General features: G+C 40.3%; 1 protein-coding gene across 2 annotated transcripts in view; it reads right to left on the reverse strand.

Moving 5' to 3' along the window:
• The window catches only part of GOLGA5 (golgin A5), a 41653-nt gene that overhangs the window by 8160 nt on the left and 14960 nt on the right, over positions 1 to 18533 (reverse strand). For both annotated transcript variants that reach the window (XM_027571654.2, XM_027571656.2), the window contains exons 6-11: positions 16408 to 16611; positions 12757 to 12927; positions 10175 to 10303; positions 7411 to 7509; positions 5446 to 5671; positions 2769 to 2874 (exon numbers count right to left, since the gene is read on the reverse strand). In XM_027571654.2, the coding sequence (XP_027427455.1) occupies positions 2769 to 2874; positions 5446 to 5671; positions 7411 to 7509; positions 10175 to 10303; positions 12757 to 12927; positions 16408 to 16611 (935 nt within the window). The remainder of the gene's footprint in view (positions 1 to 2768; positions 2875 to 5445; positions 5672 to 7410; positions 7510 to 10174; positions 10304 to 12756; positions 12928 to 16407; positions 16612 to 18533) is intronic.

Here is an 18533-nt window from a genome sequence, read left to right on the forward strand (position 1 = left end):
GATATAAAATCAATGCACAGAAATCTGTGGCATTCCTATACACCAACAACAAGACAGAAGAAAGAGAAATTAAGGAGTCGATCCCATTTACAATAGCACCCAAAACCGTAAGATACCTAGGAATAAATCTAACCAAAGAGGCAAAGGATCTGTACTCAGAAAACTATAATATACTCATGAAAGAAATTGAGGAAGACACAAAGAAATAGAAAAACGTTCCATGCTCACGGACTGGAAGAACAAACATTGTGAAGATGTCAATGCTACCTAGAGCCACCTACACATTCAATGCAATCCCCATCAAAATACCATCCACTTTTTTCAAAGAAATGGAACAAATAATCCTAAAATTTGTATGGAACCAGAAAAGACCCCGAATAGCCAGAGGAATGTTGAAAAAGAAAAGCAAAGCTGGTGGCATCACAATTCCGGACTTCAAACTCTATTACAAAGCTGTAATCATCAAAACAGTATGGTACTGGCACAAAAACAGACACGTAGATCAATGGAATAGAATAGAGAGCCCAGAAATGGACCCTCAACTCTATGGTCAACTAACCTTTGACAAAGCAGGAAAGAATGTCCAATGGAAAAAAGACAGTCTCTTCAACACATGGTGTTGGGAAAATTGGACAGCCACATGCAGAAGAATGAAACTGGACCATTTCCTTACACCACACACAAAAATAGACTCAAAATGGTTGAAAGACCTAAATGTGAGACAGGAGTCCATCAACATCCTAAAGGAGAAAACAGGCAGCAACCTCTTCGACCTCAGCTGCAGCAACTTCTTCCTAGAAACATCGCCAAAGGCAAGGGAAGCAAGGGCAAAAATGAACTATTGGGACTTCATCAAGATAAAAAGCTTTTGCACAGCAAAAGAAACAGTCCACAAAACCAAAAGACAACCGACAGAATGGGAGAAGGTATTTGCAAATGACATATCAGATAAAGGGCTAGTATCCAAAATCTATAAAGAACTTATCAAACTCAACACCCAAAGAACAAATAATCCAATCAAGAAATGGGCAGAAGACATGAACATTTTTCCAAAGAAGATATCCAAATGGCCAACAGATACATGAAAAAGTGCTCAACATCACTTGGCATCAGGGAAATCCAAATCAAAAGCTCAATGAGATACCACCTCACACCAGTCAGAATGGCTAAAATTAACAAGTCAGGAAACAACAGATGTTGGCGGGGATGCGGTGAAAGGGGAACCCTCCTACACTGTTGGTGGGAATGCAAGCTGGTGCAACCACTCTGGAAAACAGTATGGAGGTTCCTTAAAAAGTTGAAAATAGAGCCACCATATGATCCAGCAATTGCACTACTGGGTATTTACCTCAAAGATACAAATGTAGGGATCTGAAGGGGTACGTGCACCCCGATGTTTATAGCAGCAATGTCTACAATAGCCAAACTGTGGAAAGAGCCAAGATGTCCATCAACAGATGAATGGATAAAGAATATGTGGTGTACACACACACACAGACACACACACAGACACACACACACACACACACACAGACACACACACACACACACACACACACACACACACACACACACACACACACACACTGGAATATTATGCAGCCATCAAAAGGAATGAGATCTTGGGTGCCTGGGTGGCTCAGATGGTTAAGCACAGACACACACACAGACACACACACACACACACACACACACACACACACACACACACACACACACACACACACACACACACACACACACACACACACACTGGAATATTATGCAGCCATCAAAAGGAATGAGATCTTGGGTGCCTGGGTGGCTCAGATGGTTAAGCGTCTGCCTTCGGCTCAGGTCATGATCCCAGGGTCCTGGGATCGAGTCCCGCATCGGGCTCCCTGCTCCCTGGGAGCCTGCTTCTCCCTCTGCTTCTCTCTCTCTCTCTCTCTCTCATGAATAAATAAATAAAATCTTTAAAAAAAAAAAATTATTAAAAAAAAAAAGGAATGAGATCTTGCCATTTGCAACGACGTGGATGGAACTGGAGGGTGTTATGCTGAGCGAAATAAGTCAATCAGAGAAAGACATGTATCGTATGACCTCACTGATATGAGGAATTCTTAATCTCAGGAAACAAACTGAGGGTTGCTGGACTGGGGCAGGTGGGAGGGATGGGGTGGCTGGGTGATAGGCATTGGGGAGGGTATGTGCTATGGTGAGCGCTGTGAATTGTGCAAGACTGTTGAATCACAGATCTGTACCTCTGAAACAAATAATGCAATATATGTTAAGAAAAAAAAAAGATAGCAGGAGGGGAAGAATGAAGGGGGGGAAATCAGAGGGGGAGACGAACCATGAGAGATGATGGACTCTGAAAAACAAATTGAGGGTTCTAGAGGGGAGGGGGGTGGGAGGATGGGTTAGCCTGATGATGGGTATTAAAGAGGGCACGTTCTGCATGGAGCACTGGGCGTTATGCACAAACAATGAATCATGGAACACTACATTAAAAACTAATGATGTAATGCATGATGATTAACATAACAATTAAAAAATTAAGAAAAAGAAAGAAGAGAAATGATCAGGGTTAACCATCTTCAGTGAGACACAAGCAGTGGCTGACCACATAGAGCAATCTCATGAGACTGAAATATCGTGAGAGGAAGTAGGGAAATATCACTCTAAATATCAGCTATGCCTGATGAGACTCACTGTGACTGAAGCCACCAGAAAATGGTACAAAAAGAGCTGACAATCCCTCACTCATCATTACTGCCCTTGCTTACCTAAACTGGTCAATTGAACTAGCAGCTTTTCGGACTTTTCCATACATTCCTGCCAGATTTGTTTCTGTATCATTAAAAAGAACAGGAACATTTCGGAGCCGTGTGCCTGTTTAAACAAGAAAATAATGAATTAATGTACAAACACCAAAAGCAATGTCCTAACAAAATTATAGTTGAATATATTATTGTATTACAAATGGAAGAAATTCTCAAGGCCAACTTTCTAAGCATTACACAAAGAAGGTGCAGCCATAAAGAAAAGACAGATAAATGTGATTATATAAAATATTTAAACTTCCATATCCACAAAAATAAAAATTAAAAAACTAAAAAAATCATCTCCCCATGAAGTTAGCAAAAATTGAAGTTTACAAATACCAAGTCCCGCCAAGAGTCAATATTAATGAGCACTTTCTTCCTGTGCTAGCAAGAGTGAGGCGAGACACCCTTTCTACAATGCTGATGACTCCCAGATTTGTATCTCCAGCCCCAACCACCAACTCCAGACTCATCTAATTGTCTGTTTTGTTTCCATCTGGATGTCTAAAATCATCTCAAGCTCAGGTGCCCAAAACCATGATTCTGACTTCCTGCCCTCCCTGCCAACCTACTCACCCTGTCATTTTCCCCATCTCAGTACATGACAACATTGTTCCATCAGCTCAGGCCAAAACCCTTGACTCCTTTCTTTCTCTCAAACTGCACATCCAATCTACCCACTCTCCTTTAAGATGAACCCCTGCAAACCCCAATCTGGTTTTAGCTGCCACCATCCCTCACACACATTAATATGATGGCTCCTCTCTGGTCCCCTGCCTCCACTCAGCTCTCTGCAGTCTATTCTGGACAGCCAGAGGCATCTTGCTAAAATGCAGTCACCCCTCTCCAGATCCTTCAATGGCTTCCTACTTCATTCAGAGTAAAAGTCCGTACACAGGCCAAAACAGTCTCTTCCAAGTTCTCTGAATTTCCCTTTGACTACTCTCCCCCCTCACTCAGTCTTCTCCAGGTGCACTGGCCTCCCTGCTGTTCCTGCAACATGCCAGCACTGCTCCTACCTCTGGGCCTTTGCACCTGCTCTTCTCTTTGCCTGGAAACTCTTCCTGCGGACCTCCTTCTAGTTTACCATCACCTTACGCCCTTTGGGACTTTAATAAAGTGCTTTATTTTGTCTTCTTTGGTGTGTGTGATTACTAGTGAGACTGAACATTTTTCTAATCAGAAATACCATAATTTTCTTCTAGTTTTCCATGTTTTAATATTTAATTCTTCAATTTGACAAGGATTAATTTTGTGTGCAAGTGAAATGAAGGTTTAACTTTAAACCAATTCCCCCCAGCTCACCAGCTAGTCTAGCACCACAATGATTCCCTGATTTCTGACATTATTATATGTTTAATTCTTATATATTAATTAGGATCTTTTTCTGGGCTATTTTGTCACAGACTAAAATTTTTTTGTTTTTGTTTTTTAAAGTAAGCTCTAGAGGTGCCTGGGTGGTTTAGTCAGTTAAGTGTCCGACTCTTGATTTCAGCTCAGGTCATGATCTCATGGTTGTTAGATTAAGCCCTGCATCGGGCTCCAGGCTCAGTGGGGAGTCTGCTGGAGATTCTTTCTCTTTCTTTCCCTCCCTCCCTCTCTCTCTCTTCCCCTCTAATAAATAAATAAATCTTTAAAAAAAAAAAAGAAAACTGATTTATATGAAAAAGTTAAAAACCAATAAAACATATAAACATATATAGGAAAAAAGCCTGAAAGGAGATATTCCAAAATGTTATCTGACAGGGGAACAGATTATTTGGATGATTTTAGTATCTTTTTGAGATTTCTTTTGACAGCAACCATGTTATCAAAAAAAATAGATAAAATAAAAAGTTGTTTTTTAAAAATTTAAAAAAACTTCTATTTATTTTTTTTTAAAGATTTTATTTATTTGACAGAGAGAGAGAGCCAAGTAGGGGGAGTGGCAGAAGGAGAGGGAGAAGCAGGCTCCCCACTGAGCAGGGAGCCCAATGAGGGGCTCGATCCCAGGACTGAGATCATGACCTGAGCTAAAGGCAGATGCTTAGCTGACTGAGCCACCTAGGCACCCCTTAAAAAAACTTTTAATTTAAAGCCAAAGAACTGAGAGATTTGCTGAATGACTACTTTGTAGACTTTATGAAGCTCTAAGATTAAATACCTGTTCTGCTGAAACTTATACGGAAATCTTTAACATTGTTCTTGATTATGTATTTTGGGAATCTACAGATTTCTCTATTGACATTACAGAGCATGGATATACTTATATGACTATTAACTATAATATTCATAATTACGAACCAGAAGATTTTTAAAACAAATCTTCCTTTAAGTTTCCCCCAAAGCCCCTTTCTGCCAAATTATCTGCCTTGTCATCAATATCTTGGTCAATGTCCTACATATTTCATTATGATCATTGTTCCTCAGGTCTCCCTTCTCCAAGTCCCATACTTGGAGTCCACTGTCCCATTTGCTAAAGATCATGTCAAACAGTGCATGGCTCAGGCCTCACATCGGAGAAAAGCAGTGCTTTGCTGGATGGAGCTTCTTTTCAAATAAAAATGGTCTTTCTGTAACTTTTCAAAGTCATGCCTGAATTAGCAAGGTTGGAAATTAAGGCAACGCAATGTTCTTTTCAAATTCCTTTTTTTGTTACCTTCGCCATTGTCAACTCCAGACATATTAATGGAAGACCCATTGTTGCTACTTCCACTGGCAGAGTTCACCTGCTGCTCAAGGCGCTCTAGCTGGAAGACCAGAGAGTTCTTCTCTGTGCTGAGACTCTCCAGCATGGTCTGCTTCTGGATGAGAGTCTCCGTTAGCTGATGGAGTCGGTTTTCTAACTCGGACTGACTACTGTTGCTTAAAGTTTTGTTAGTAAGCTGAAAGGCAAAGTGTTCATAAAATTATTACATAAAGTAAAAGTCATACAACATAGAATCTACATCCCCACATGTAAAGTGTAGCATTATTCAATTTCTCAAAACTTACTGTCTACAGAAGAGATTTTCAAACTGTATTAACAGGCCACAAAATCAATTTGGTGGGTCACGATCCACATTTTAAAATACTGATAGAACAGAATGGGACAGAGAGTACACAGCACACAGTATTTAAGAGTACCGTTCTGTGAAACTTCTGTTTAGTGTTGTATTTCTAAGTACATGTGAGTATCGAGACACAAGGTATACTTTACTTCTTACTGTGGAATCATGGTCAAAGATATTTGAAAGCATCAATACACAGGACAGTGTGAACTTCTGGACCGGGATTCAAAACCCTCCATAACTCAGCAGCTGCGGTGCAGTGCAAAGGCCACAAACCGAGGTTTTCACCTCTGCTCGGCAGTTTTCTAGCTATCTGACATTGGACAAATTGCTACACCTCTCTGTACGTGATGTTCAGGGATACTATTCCACTCTAGTGAGTATCAGTATAGTAGTATATCCCACTGAGGTTTTAATTTGCTTCCCCTGATGACTGATGATTTTGAGCACCAACTTATTACATTCGTATTTGGCCACTCGTTTATGGGTCATTGTTGTTTTTGGCAATGTATGAAGATGCTGATCTCTTTTTAAAATTGTATAAATCAACTTCCTTCTATGAGACAAAGGTTTTCCTCTATTCTACTTAGATAAAAAAATCTTTAAGAGATATCCCTCTAAGATTAATTCTTAATTAACAAAAATAGCACAATATCTTATGCTTAGTAGGCACTCAGAAAACATTTAATAAATAAGGAATGTTTAAGGATTAAACCAATTGGTGGTTTATGGTCCTTTCTTTTGACTTTCTGCTAACAAGTCATGTTACCACTTATAAGCACTTCACAAAGGTAGGTGAGGGAAGAATGGAACACTGAAATCAGATGTTCTCAACTCCTACAAAAATTAAAATATTTTAAAATATTTTAAATTATGGACTACTATGAAGTTTGACAACTTAAAAACTAAAATTATTTGACTTTTTATGTTCAAACTAAGTCATCAGCTAACTAAAAAATGAAGAATCAATCTTTATGTAAATTATTTAAATGATCAATGAGCTCATTATTTAGTAAGTCAATAAATATAAGGGATAAAGGACAATGTGAACATAAGGGAGAAAAGGACAAGCTAGAGTTACAGGATAAGTGATGCATGATTTTGTCACAATTAATGATAAGCATTGGTAAATCTGGGTGGTGGGCACATGTTATGTCCTATGTTTTACATTTTCAGAGTTAAAAACAAGTCTTGGCGCCTTTATGGAAGACCTATCAATTGTCAATAGGAAGATTTATCATTGGGTTTTTCTTAGGAAAGAGAAACGATAATTATGAAACTGGCAATCAGCACAACCACCACTGAAGTTAAAGGTATGAAATTTTGGGGTAAGTCATGTGTCCTCGGATGGCTCTGGCTAGAAGACACTTCTAGATGAAGAAGCCATAGAATACAGCAAACACAGACTAAAATGGCATTAGATGAAAATTCTGTATCAGATTGAAAGTAACATCTCACTGTTGTAACAGCAGAACTCCGTTGAAAATATGGGAAAAGAAGGTCTTTCTATATCCTTTAAAAAAAATTAGCTTTGCAATGGTATCTTTCCCCATGTTGTGAACACTCATTCACACCTGATTCCTAAGTTTTTGAATTTCTTCTTCTCGATCTTTAATCCTGCTTTGCAACGTGTTCTTTGTTCGATATAGATCTTCTTCTATGTAGTGGAATTCCTACAAAGTGAGACATGAATAAACAGAAGCTAAATCAGTGTTCCCTATTTCATCCCCAGTACCTACAACAGTTCCTGACACACAGGAGGCACTCACCCAACATGTGCCGCATCTATACTGAATGAACAAATGAACAGACTTGGAAGGGTCTGATGAACAGTACTCTAGCATGATGTATCAAGTCTTTCCGTGGTCAGAGGTCTTCATTTTTCTTGGGTAGATATGTAGGGATAGAACTGCTGGATCACATAAGTGTTATGTCTAACTTAAAGGGAAAAACTTGCCAAATTGTTTTCTGAACTGGTTTCAAATCCCTGCACCATTTTGCATTCCCACAGCAATATGAGAAAGGTCCGGTTCTTCCACATCCTTCCCAACATTTGGTATCATCAGTCTCAATTAAGTGTAGCTATTCCATGGGGATGTCCTGATATCTCACTGTGGTTTCAATTTGCATTTTTCTAACAATTAATGGTGCTGAGCAGCTCTTCATGTACTTATTTCTATCAGGCAGTATCGTGAATCTGTTTTGTTCTATCATAGATAAAAGAGGAAAAAAGAAATACCTCCGGGTTCACTAACAACTATACAAACATGCTGCTGGTTTGTACAATGGATATGATGAGTCGGTGTCAGCTGGAATTTAAGAGCAAAGTACATGCCAAGGAAGAAAGAATAATTAGTTAACTAAGAATCTTCAAAAGCATTATGCTTGGGGCGCCTGGGTGGCTCAGTCGGTTAAGTGTCTGCCTTTGGCTCAGGTCATGATCCCAGGGTCCTAGGATCGAGCCCCGTGTCGGCTCCCTGCTCGGCAGGAAGCCTGCTTCTCCCTCTCCCATTCCCCCTGCTTGTGTTCCCTCTCTCGCTGTGTCTCTCTCTGTCAAATAAATAAATAAAATCTTAAAAAAAAAAAAAGCATTATGCTTAACTGTGCAGATAAAGTAAGTAAAGGGAGCTGTATGAAGGAGTAAACAGGAGACAGGATCAAACTGCTAGACTACTTTAGAACATTTAGTTCAACCTGCTCACTTCACAGATGAAAAAAACTGAGATAAGTAAGAACAGAGAAAATGAGGCAGTAATTAGGGTAGGAGAACCGCAATTTACAAAAAGGTCTGCATGATTTCTTTTAAAGCTCTAGGCTAGCACAAAATTTAAGGTTGAAATTAATTAAAATTAATAAAGAGCACCACAGGACTATTTAATCCCAAGATTAAGCACTTGCACCTAGAACATCTGATGACTAAATAAATGGCCTAGAGCTATATTCAGCTGTACTCGCCTCTACTGGACTCATTTTAAAAACGGGCACTGGCAGCAGATGCGGGAAGACTATCTGCCATGATAAAATGAAAATTATCTCACTAACTATCAAGAACATCAAATTTTTGCCTTTCAATATATAATAGCTCCTGGAATAAATTAAAATGCAATTTCTGGAAGGACAGCCACTTTTATAACTAAATTATCTAAGACAGCTTATGATGTATTCTGCAGGTGGCTACTCAATCGTTTTTCCTACCACTCAGGAAACAGATATAAGTCGTACCTTCGTAATAAAAACAAACATTTCTGATAATAGACCAGTTTCAGAAATGATAAATCCTAATAAAAAAGATCTTGAGAATATAAATACACAAAGCTAAAAATGTCATAACTGATGCACTGATCATTATAAGAACAGTTTTCTGCAAAATGAAGAGAATAAGATTTTATTGTGAGGATAAAAAAGATCATGTATACTAAGTGCCTATAACAGTGTCATTATTCAGTAAGTTACAGATGTTATTAACATAAGATATAGCATCTTGTTCTGAGAATGTGGATGTAAGCATGGTTAACTATTTTAATAAGAAAACTATTATGTAAATATACTAAGGTAAAATAATTTGGTTTGGGGAGCAGACAACTGCTAACTGAACAAAGAAATGTAATTTTAAACATGATTTGTAAGAACAGTCTATAAATATTTCTCCTCAAACAGAAAGAGCAGTCTAATTACAACACTAATGTTGTATTTATATTTCTATTAAAAAATATTACTGTTGTCCCTAGAAAGTACAAATATAATAAAATGTGAAAATCAACGGATGTTAAGTTATCCATACATACACACTGTGACAAAGAGATATAATAAAACACAGACAAGATCATAGAAAGAACTCTGGGACAGGCATCCCGGGTTCTATTCTATTCTCTAGTTAACTGTGTGAGGTTAGGCAAGTCTCATAGCCATTCTGTGGCTCTATTTTTAACCTGTGAAATAAACAGTGAGGGGGGTAGGTAGTAACAAGACAGGAGGGAACTAGAAGGTCCCATTTACCATCACCACTCCACACCCATTCTGTAAGAATTTCAGTAAGTTGCTTCACTGGAGAGTCTCCTCATAGGACAGTCAGCAAAGCATCTTCCTTGGTAATTATCCAACTAAAATTTTTACCCGCGGGGCGCCTGGGTGGCTCTGTTGGTTAAGCGTCTGGTTGTGGTCCCAGAGTCCTGAGATTGAGCCCCACGTCGGGCTCCCTGCTCAGTGGGGAGTCTGCTTCTCCCTCTCCCTCTGACCCTCTGCCCCTCTCCCTGTTCATGCTCTCCCACTCGCGTGCATGCTCGCTCTCTCTCAAGTAAATAAAATATTTAAAAATAAATAGATAAATAAAATCTTTACCTGCTTCTGTCGCTCCAATTCTGCCTCCAGTTCCTGTTTAGATGCTTTCTGCCCAGCTATTTGGTCTTGCAGATCTTGTAACTGTTCTCTTGCTGATTCTGCTTCACTAACCTGCTGTGCCTCCATATCCTAAAACGATGAGCCTTATATGTGAGAGCAGTCATTAACTGTTCATTTCAGCATTTACCAAGTAATCACTATGCGCCATGAACTGGGCTCAGGAGGCACTAGAGGGAAAAAGACGAGTGAGACATGGTCTCAGCCTCAAAGGAGCACATAAACAGATGCTTCACTGTATGATATGGCAAATGGTGAGAGAAACGGACAGGACACCGTAGCCGCCACGGCGCATGAACCATGTGGTTGAAGGAGTATGGGTCAACAGTGGCTCATTGGGAAATTATAGCTCTATCCAAAAGCTAACAATTTCCAAAGGAACAGAAATATAACATCAAAAAGATGGCCCCTGGAATTGCAGGTTATAGTTAGTTTTTGTGTGTGTGTGTCAAGTAGGAATATAACTTCTCTCTCATATCACCTGAGGTTAGCCTATTACTTCACTTTTAAAGCTTTATTACCATTACCTGTTTTTATATCTTTATTTCTTACTGCTTCACTTAGTGTCATTACTCTCACTTCTTCAAAGTCAAAAACCACCTTCCAGATTTCCTGTGGAATCTACTAGTGGCAAAGAACATGACTCTAGATTTCTGTATTTACCCCCTGTATGGGTTAACCATGTGTCCATCCATACAGTACTACAAGAGATTAAAACAGCATCTTAATTTGCTTTTTATCTTTTGGTACACTGTTTTTTATTCATCTACACAAACTCTGGCATTTCACATACAGTTTGAAAGAACCAACAGATTAATGATACTCCCATATAATAATACCAGTGTGATACTCTATAGTCACAACTTAGTGGATTCAGAGGAAAGCAGCAATAAGTAGAATGGTTTTCCCCTATCCTTGAGTTTTTGGGGTTAGCAGTAGGTAAACTAATCTCTGTCATCATTTTGACTTAATCAGACGAATTCTTGAGAGGCAGACAGTATGAGCAGTGGTTAAGAACACATGTTCTGGAAAAAAACCAAACAAAAACAAAACACACGTTCTGGAAATCAGACAGACTAAGGTTCTAATCCTGACTGCTACTTCACTATAGTTATAGGAAACTACTTTACTTCTCTGTGACTGAATTTCTTCAAACTGTAAAATGAGAATATACCATCTCCCTTAGAGGATTACAGTAGGGAATAAATGGAAGGCTGTATGCTGAGAGGTTAGTGCAATGCCTGGCAAGTTAAGGGCTTAGCTATTACAGTCATTAACAATTCTCCCATTTTGCTAGACATACTATAATCCTTACTGCAGATTTCATAAGCTTCTTGAGAAATGGTCAATGTTATCAATGATGCTGGGGTAAGGATATTAAATAAAACAAGTCATATTTTCTATAATCTCACCCCAAATACATGGATGAATAAGACAAGGTATGAACAGGATTAGCATCTACTCAGTTTCTAAGTTCACAGGACTGAATTCTTTGGAATTCAAAATTAATTATTAGGGAAAAAAAAATCCAACCATACAGACTATAAGGATGACAGCCTTGAGGACCAGCTCTTCTACTTTACCAGTAAGAAAGAAATCCAGAAGTAACATTAGCTACTATTTGTTGAGGGCCTAACGCATGTTAGGAACAATGCTTGGCCCTTCGATGCATATCCCTTATCCTCAAGAAAACCTGTGTTTATCTCCACTTTACAGATGAGAAAACTAAGGCTCAGTGAGATGAAGTGTCTCGTGCAGGTAACACATCTACTAAGTGCCAAAGACGGGACTTCTCTCCATATCTGATATTCAAGCCCATACTCCAGATAAGAAACCCTACCTTACAACTTCCACATTTTCCTTTGTAGGTCACGCACATCTTACGAACCAACAATTTGCTGAGTTAACACGTTTTTTTTTTCTTTTAAAGAAGGCTTGTCAGCCTGCATTTTACCTTCTCTCGTTCTCAGAGACTCCTCCTATGATATTTAAGTCAAAGACTCCATGTTTAATCTAAACAAAAGGTCCAACTTACTTTTGGATTAAAAACTGCAATTACACATAAACTATAAATCATAAGATTATTCGTGAAACTATAATTAAGGGACTGTCCCTGTGTCCGTTCCAGCATCAGAAACCATCCCAGTTTTATAGACAAGCCCAAATCTCATTTGTGTTTTAACCACTGGATTGTTATAAGATCCACAAATATGAAGATTCTGTCTGGCTCCTTGCTGTAACTCCAAGCCTACACGATGCCTGGCACATGGGAGGCACAGGGTAAGAATTTGTTTAACAATTGCATCTAGTTAGCTACATATGTTTGTTATTCCCAGGACTTCACAGTCCATCGACAGACAGGAAACTGATCGCCTTAAATGCACTGCTACACGGTGACCACTAACACCAGTTCCACACGCCGTCTCACTAACACCCTTCCCCCAAAATACAGACTCTACCGCCGCTCACCTGCCAATTGCCGGGATCAGTGGCTGGCTGTGCAGCGCAGCCGTACCGAATCTTACCTGCAATTCGGATCTCAGCTGGTGTATCTGGCCCATGAGCTTCTGTATTTCCTCCTTTTGCATCTCCTTTTCGTGCCGAAGTTCTTCCAGCTCCATGCTGTTAGCAGTACTGCTATCGAGGCCTTCAAAACCAGATCCTTCCTTTAAGCTGTTAATCAATTTTTCTTTAGACTATTATAAAAAAAGAAATATCTTAAGCAAAACAGAGATTAGCTTGTATACTGAATAACATCAATCTTACACCAACTAAGCCACTATGGAAATAGTCCAATTACGTTCTCCATCAAAGAAAGTCCACGTTGGGATAAGAACACAGCAGGGCCTTCCTGTACACCAGCCTTGGATTTTAGTATCCAGGACTATGTTACTGTTGAAAACTTGTTATTAACAAGATTTCCCTCGTATTTTCTTCTCATCCTTTCTTATGCTTTTTATCTCCATCATATGCTACTCAGCAAACATCTACAGAGCACCTACAATGGGTTTGGCATTATGCTCAGAGTCCCATGCAATGAAGAGGTCTCTCCTTTGAGATAGTACCCTCCGCCTTACAAGCTAGAGGGAAGTTACAAGTACCCAGTAGAAGGCAATAAACAAGCTGAGAGAGGCATCTGCAAAGATTACTTGCAGAGTTCCAAAGAGAAGCCACTTACTGGGGAAGAGAAGGCTTTACTTGAAAGCAGCAGTTATGCTGATCCTGAAAAATGGCTAGGATTTTAACAGGTGTGGAGAAAACAGGACAAAGCGTAAAAATGCAAAAGCATTAGGGCGTATAAGAAAGTATTGTTGAGATGCGCTCGGACAGTATGTTAGGATCAATCTGGGGAGGGGGCTTCAGATGCCAGGCTAAAATGTTTGAATTCTATCTGGTGGGCGAAAACAACTAAAAAGTAGACAGGGAAGTGATATGACCACGGATGCATTTTAGGAAGGTTAATCTGGCAGTGGTTATAAAGTAGGTGTTCACCAACTATGGCTGATGGGCCAGATCTGGCCTGTGGCCTATTTGTGTATAGCCTCACAAGCTAAGCATGATTTTTACATGTTTAGAGGATGATAAAAAAAATAAAGACAAAGAGTATGCAATGGAGACCACACAGAACCTGCAAAGCCTACAATATGTACTATTTGGCCCTTTACAGAAAAAGTTTCCGACCCCTGATGGAAAGGATGAGTTGGAAGAAGAGATTTGATGTGGGAAGACCAGTTTAAGAAGTGCTATAATTATAATTCTAGGCCAGAAGTAAGGACTATCAGCTCTTTCACCTTCAATATGAGTATCTGAGAGGCACTCTCCTCCATCAAAAATAGTTTTTCTTCTCATGTGGTAGAATTACAGGTGACTTCGTCAAACTTCTCTGTATGTTTCGTATTTTCTGTAACACACATAATTCTCTCTCTCTCTCTCTGCTCCCACATGGCTAATGCCCAGACCTGTGGGCTGAGCTTCAGGCCTCTACTTCTGATTGCCTTCCTGAAACTTTCACCTTGGTGTCACTCAGTGCAGTCAGTTCTGCAAACTCACTGTCACTTGTTCCAGAGTCCATCAGTGCTAGCCGGTTGTCCTTCCTGTGTCTCTGCTGCACTACACGGGGCGTACTGCTCACACCTGAACCCAGAAAACCAGAGTCCTCCTAAGGTCTGCCTGCAGTTCCCCTTCCTCCAGTTGAATCCCTAAGTGTCACACATCCCACCTCCCACATGTCTCTTTGCTGTCCCATCTGCCACCCTCCCTGCCACAAATCAGACCAGGTCCTCATTACTTCACACCGTTAATTCCGATACTCTCCTCTTTACCCTCTCACCATCCTATCCTCACCCATCAACGTCTGCAGCAATTTACTGAGCACCTCCTAAGGGCCTGGCCCGATGCCAACTCTCCCCTCACCTCCTCTGCACCACGACTCTTCACGCTGCTCAGTCTCTCACCTCTCACCCCTACCACCACCTAGGAGATAAAAATCAAAACTCCTCTACACAGGATGCGAGGCCCTCCATGGTCTGAGTTTTCTCTTCCCCCGTCTTAGTCCCTAACCCTTCATGCTCCAGCGGCAGGGAACCAGCTGCCATCCACTAAAGATGCTGTGCTCCCTCAGACCCCCTTTGCTCTGGCACAGCTATTCTATCTGAAATCTCTTCCCTACCACAAGCCTTCTTACTCATCCTTCAAGTTCCTCTTTATACAGCATCTCCAGTCATCCCTGGCAGATTTTAAGGGCTTACTGCATCAATAACTTCATCACATCGATTACCTCAGTGTCCTTCTGCTAACTGAACGCTCTTTTCAGAAAGAAAACACACCCCCAGCATCTACCATAATGCATCATGAATAGTTAGGTGCTCAATAATAAATTAGAGTGACACAGCAAAAGTAATCAGAAAGAACAGTTTGGAGGAGATGGGTATGCTGTCTCATGAAAGTAGAATCAAAACAGTGCTCACACCCAATAGGAGGCAGGAGATAAAGGAAAAAGGTGGAGTCAAAACGTCATCGTGGTGGTATAATATTTACCAAAATTGGAGAACGAAGGAGAAGCTGGTGTGAGCAATGGGGAATCCCACATAGAGAAGCCTGGCAGGCACTCAGAAACCGGGGTCAGGAAATTAGGCTGGGAGACACGCTGAAGTCACATTGAGGTGACAGACAGAAGCAGAGTGAGTATAGGATAACACCAGGTAAGGAGTGAGAGAGGTCTTGGGACTGAATTTGAGAGAACTCTTCGTCTCTGGAGACTCTGGATCAGTGAAAGAAGACGGAGCGAGAGGGCAGCTCGAGTAGCACCAGAGGCAGGAGTTTAAGAAGGTAGAAGGGCTAACGGTGTCCGATGCTCTACCCACATCAAAGTGGATGGAAATTAAGAAAAGGAAGAAAATACATATTCAGGTCATTAAAGATGTCTGGGAAGACAACTTCAGAAATGTATCAGGGACAGAAATGATACGAAGGAGTTAAGAGTTAACAGCTCTAAAATAAAGACGGCATATTTACAATAATTCTATTAAGTCTGATATCGAAAGAAAGAACAGGGAAATGGATCCAAGTGGTCAAAAAAGACAAAGGATTGTTTTTTCCCTAAGCAGGAGTTCCAAGATCTAGTTTTTGATCTTCCACCCAGCAACCATATGCTCTTGAGCAAGCTGAGCCAGAAAAAGGTGGCAGAGTGGAAGAAACAGAGAGGACAGACTCAGACTCAGGAGGAAGAGCTTACATATGGCAAAGAGGAACCCTCCTAGGGAAAGATGAAAGGATACCGTTCCCTCAGGAGGCAAAGGACAGAGAAGCCCAAGACTACATGAGATGACACGGGGGAAGCTGGCTGAGGCCGAGACCAGCTGCTCTGAAAAACTCAACGGGGGACCAGCCGGGAAGAATAAAGTGGCTGCTTAACAACAAACGTCGACAGTGCTGTGCTTAAGGTGACGAGTGAAGATCTCAGCTAGCCTGTGGCAGAATGAATTTTAAATAAAAAGAAAGAAAAGCGGCAGGAACAAGGGACATTTCGAACTTTTGTAATATCTCTAAGTGGAAGAAGGCACCTGTAGCGAGCCAACCCAGCCAAACACGAACAAATCCTCTCCCAGATCTATATGGAGTCGAAAAGTGTCTCCCACCTGGCAAATCTTAACATCCAAAAGACATTTCATGCTTACTTGGAGTATTCTAGTAGCTTTTTGCTTGTAGTCAATTAATTCCTGCTTAGAGGACTCCAAGTTGGACTTGCACACTTTGACTTGCTGCTGTAGCTCATCAACTCTCTTCTTCTCCTCCGCATATTTTCTTTCCGCCAGAGTGACTGCTTCTGCCAAATTCTGACGTTCCTCTTCCATTTTATTAAGGTGTGCAGCAAACTCACTCTGTGACAAATTTTTATATCATCTTTACATCATTTCCTCTGAAATATATTTTACAACCATCCAATCAGATGTCTTATGGGACTGTTGTTGTTTTTTTTTTTTTAGCTCAGCCCAACAACATAACAGGGAGGTTAAAAACGAAAACAAACCAAACACTTCATTTGTTAGGAACTGAAGAATAGGGAATCTAAGGTTGTTGGCTCCCAAATATGGCAATGCATCAGAATCAATTAAGGAGTTTATTTTTTATTTTTATTTTTTTAAGGATTTTATTTATTTTGAGAGAAAGAGAGCACAGAGGGAGAATGAGAGGGAGCAGCAGACTCCTTGCTGAGCAGAAAGCCTGATGCGGGGCTCAGTCCCAGGACGCTTAGATCATGTCCTGAGCCAAAGGCAGACGCTTAACCGACTTGAGGCACCCAGGTGCCCCAATTATGGAGTTTTAAACAAATACAGCCACCCAAAGCTGTCCCCAGGCTTACTGAATTGGAATTTCCAAGACTATGCTTGGAAATGGAAATCTGTTGAAGAAATTTCCAAGGTGAATCTGGTCAGCCTGATACTAGCTGATAAATGAATAAAACAGAAAGTCTATCAGTAAGCAAATAAAAGGGCACCTCGGTGGCTCAGTCGGTTAAGCGTCTGACTCTCGGTTTCAGCTCAGGTCACAATCTCAGGGTCAGGAGCTGAAGCCCCATGTCAGGCTCTGTGCTCAGCACGGAGTCTGCTTAAGTCTCTCTCAAATAAATAAAATAAATCTTAAAAAAAAAAAAGGCAAACCACAGAGATAAGTAAACAGCTACATCTTTCTTAATAGCATGACTAATGTTTTCCCTTTATTTCAAATTTTCTAAATGAACTATTCAATATAATTTTTTAGCTTAAGAAACGTCCAAAGCACACTCTAGAAAAACACATGCCTATCACTTACTAGCCTATCTTACTCTGAGAATTATTTATATTTTGCCTTTATTCTCAAAAGTTCCCATCACCAGAACACTCAGAAGGTGAGGCAGAAGTCCGAAAGCATTTATAGTTCACACACCAATAATGAAAGCCACAAACCTTCGACCCAATATTAGCTCCTGTTTTGAATAAAAAGAGCAAGAGGACTATGCTAATGTCTACTAAGCATGTGAAATGTGCCTAATGCAACTAGAATTGAATTTTTCTGTTTATTAACTTTAGTTAATTTGTCTGTTAACTTTAATTAAACATAAAAATACTTAATTCAGGGGCACCTGGGAGGCTCAGTCATTAAGCGTCTGCCTTCGGCTCAGGTCATGGTCTCGGGGTCCTGGGATCGAGCCCCGCATCGGGCTCCCTGCTCGGTGGGAAGCCTGCTTCTCCCTCCCCCACTCCCCCTGCTGTGTTCCCTCTCTTGCTGTGTCTCTCTCTGTCAGATAAATAAATAAAATCTTTCAAAAAAACCCCACTTAATTCAATTAATAGATTCATTGGGATATAATTCACATACTATAGAATTCACCCTTTTACAGTGTATAATTCAGTGGTTTTCAGTGTATTCACAGAGTTAGTTGTACAACCATTACCACTACCTAATATCAAGTACATTTTCACCCCAAAGGGAGATCCTCTACCCACTTCTGCCTTCCTCCTAGCCCCTGGCAATGATTAATCTACTTTCTCTATAGATCTAACTATTCTGGACATTTCATGTAAGTGAAATCATACAATATGTGGCCTTCGGTGTCTGCCTTCTTTCACTTAGCATAATGTCTTACAGGTTCATCCATATTGTAGCATGAATCAGTACTTCATTCCTTTTTACGGCTGAATGATATCACCTTGTAGGCATATACCACACTCTGTTTATCCATTCAGCAACTGATGGATATTTGTATTAGTTCCAGTTTGAGGCTAGTGTGAATAATGCTGCTATGAACATTTGTGTACAATTT

The sequence above is a fragment of the Zalophus californianus genome, chromosome 6 (assembly GCF_009762305.2).
Source record: "Zalophus californianus isolate mZalCal1 chromosome 6, mZalCal1.pri.v2, whole genome shotgun sequence".
NCBI lineage: Eukaryota > Metazoa > Chordata > Mammalia > Carnivora > Otariidae > Zalophus > Zalophus californianus.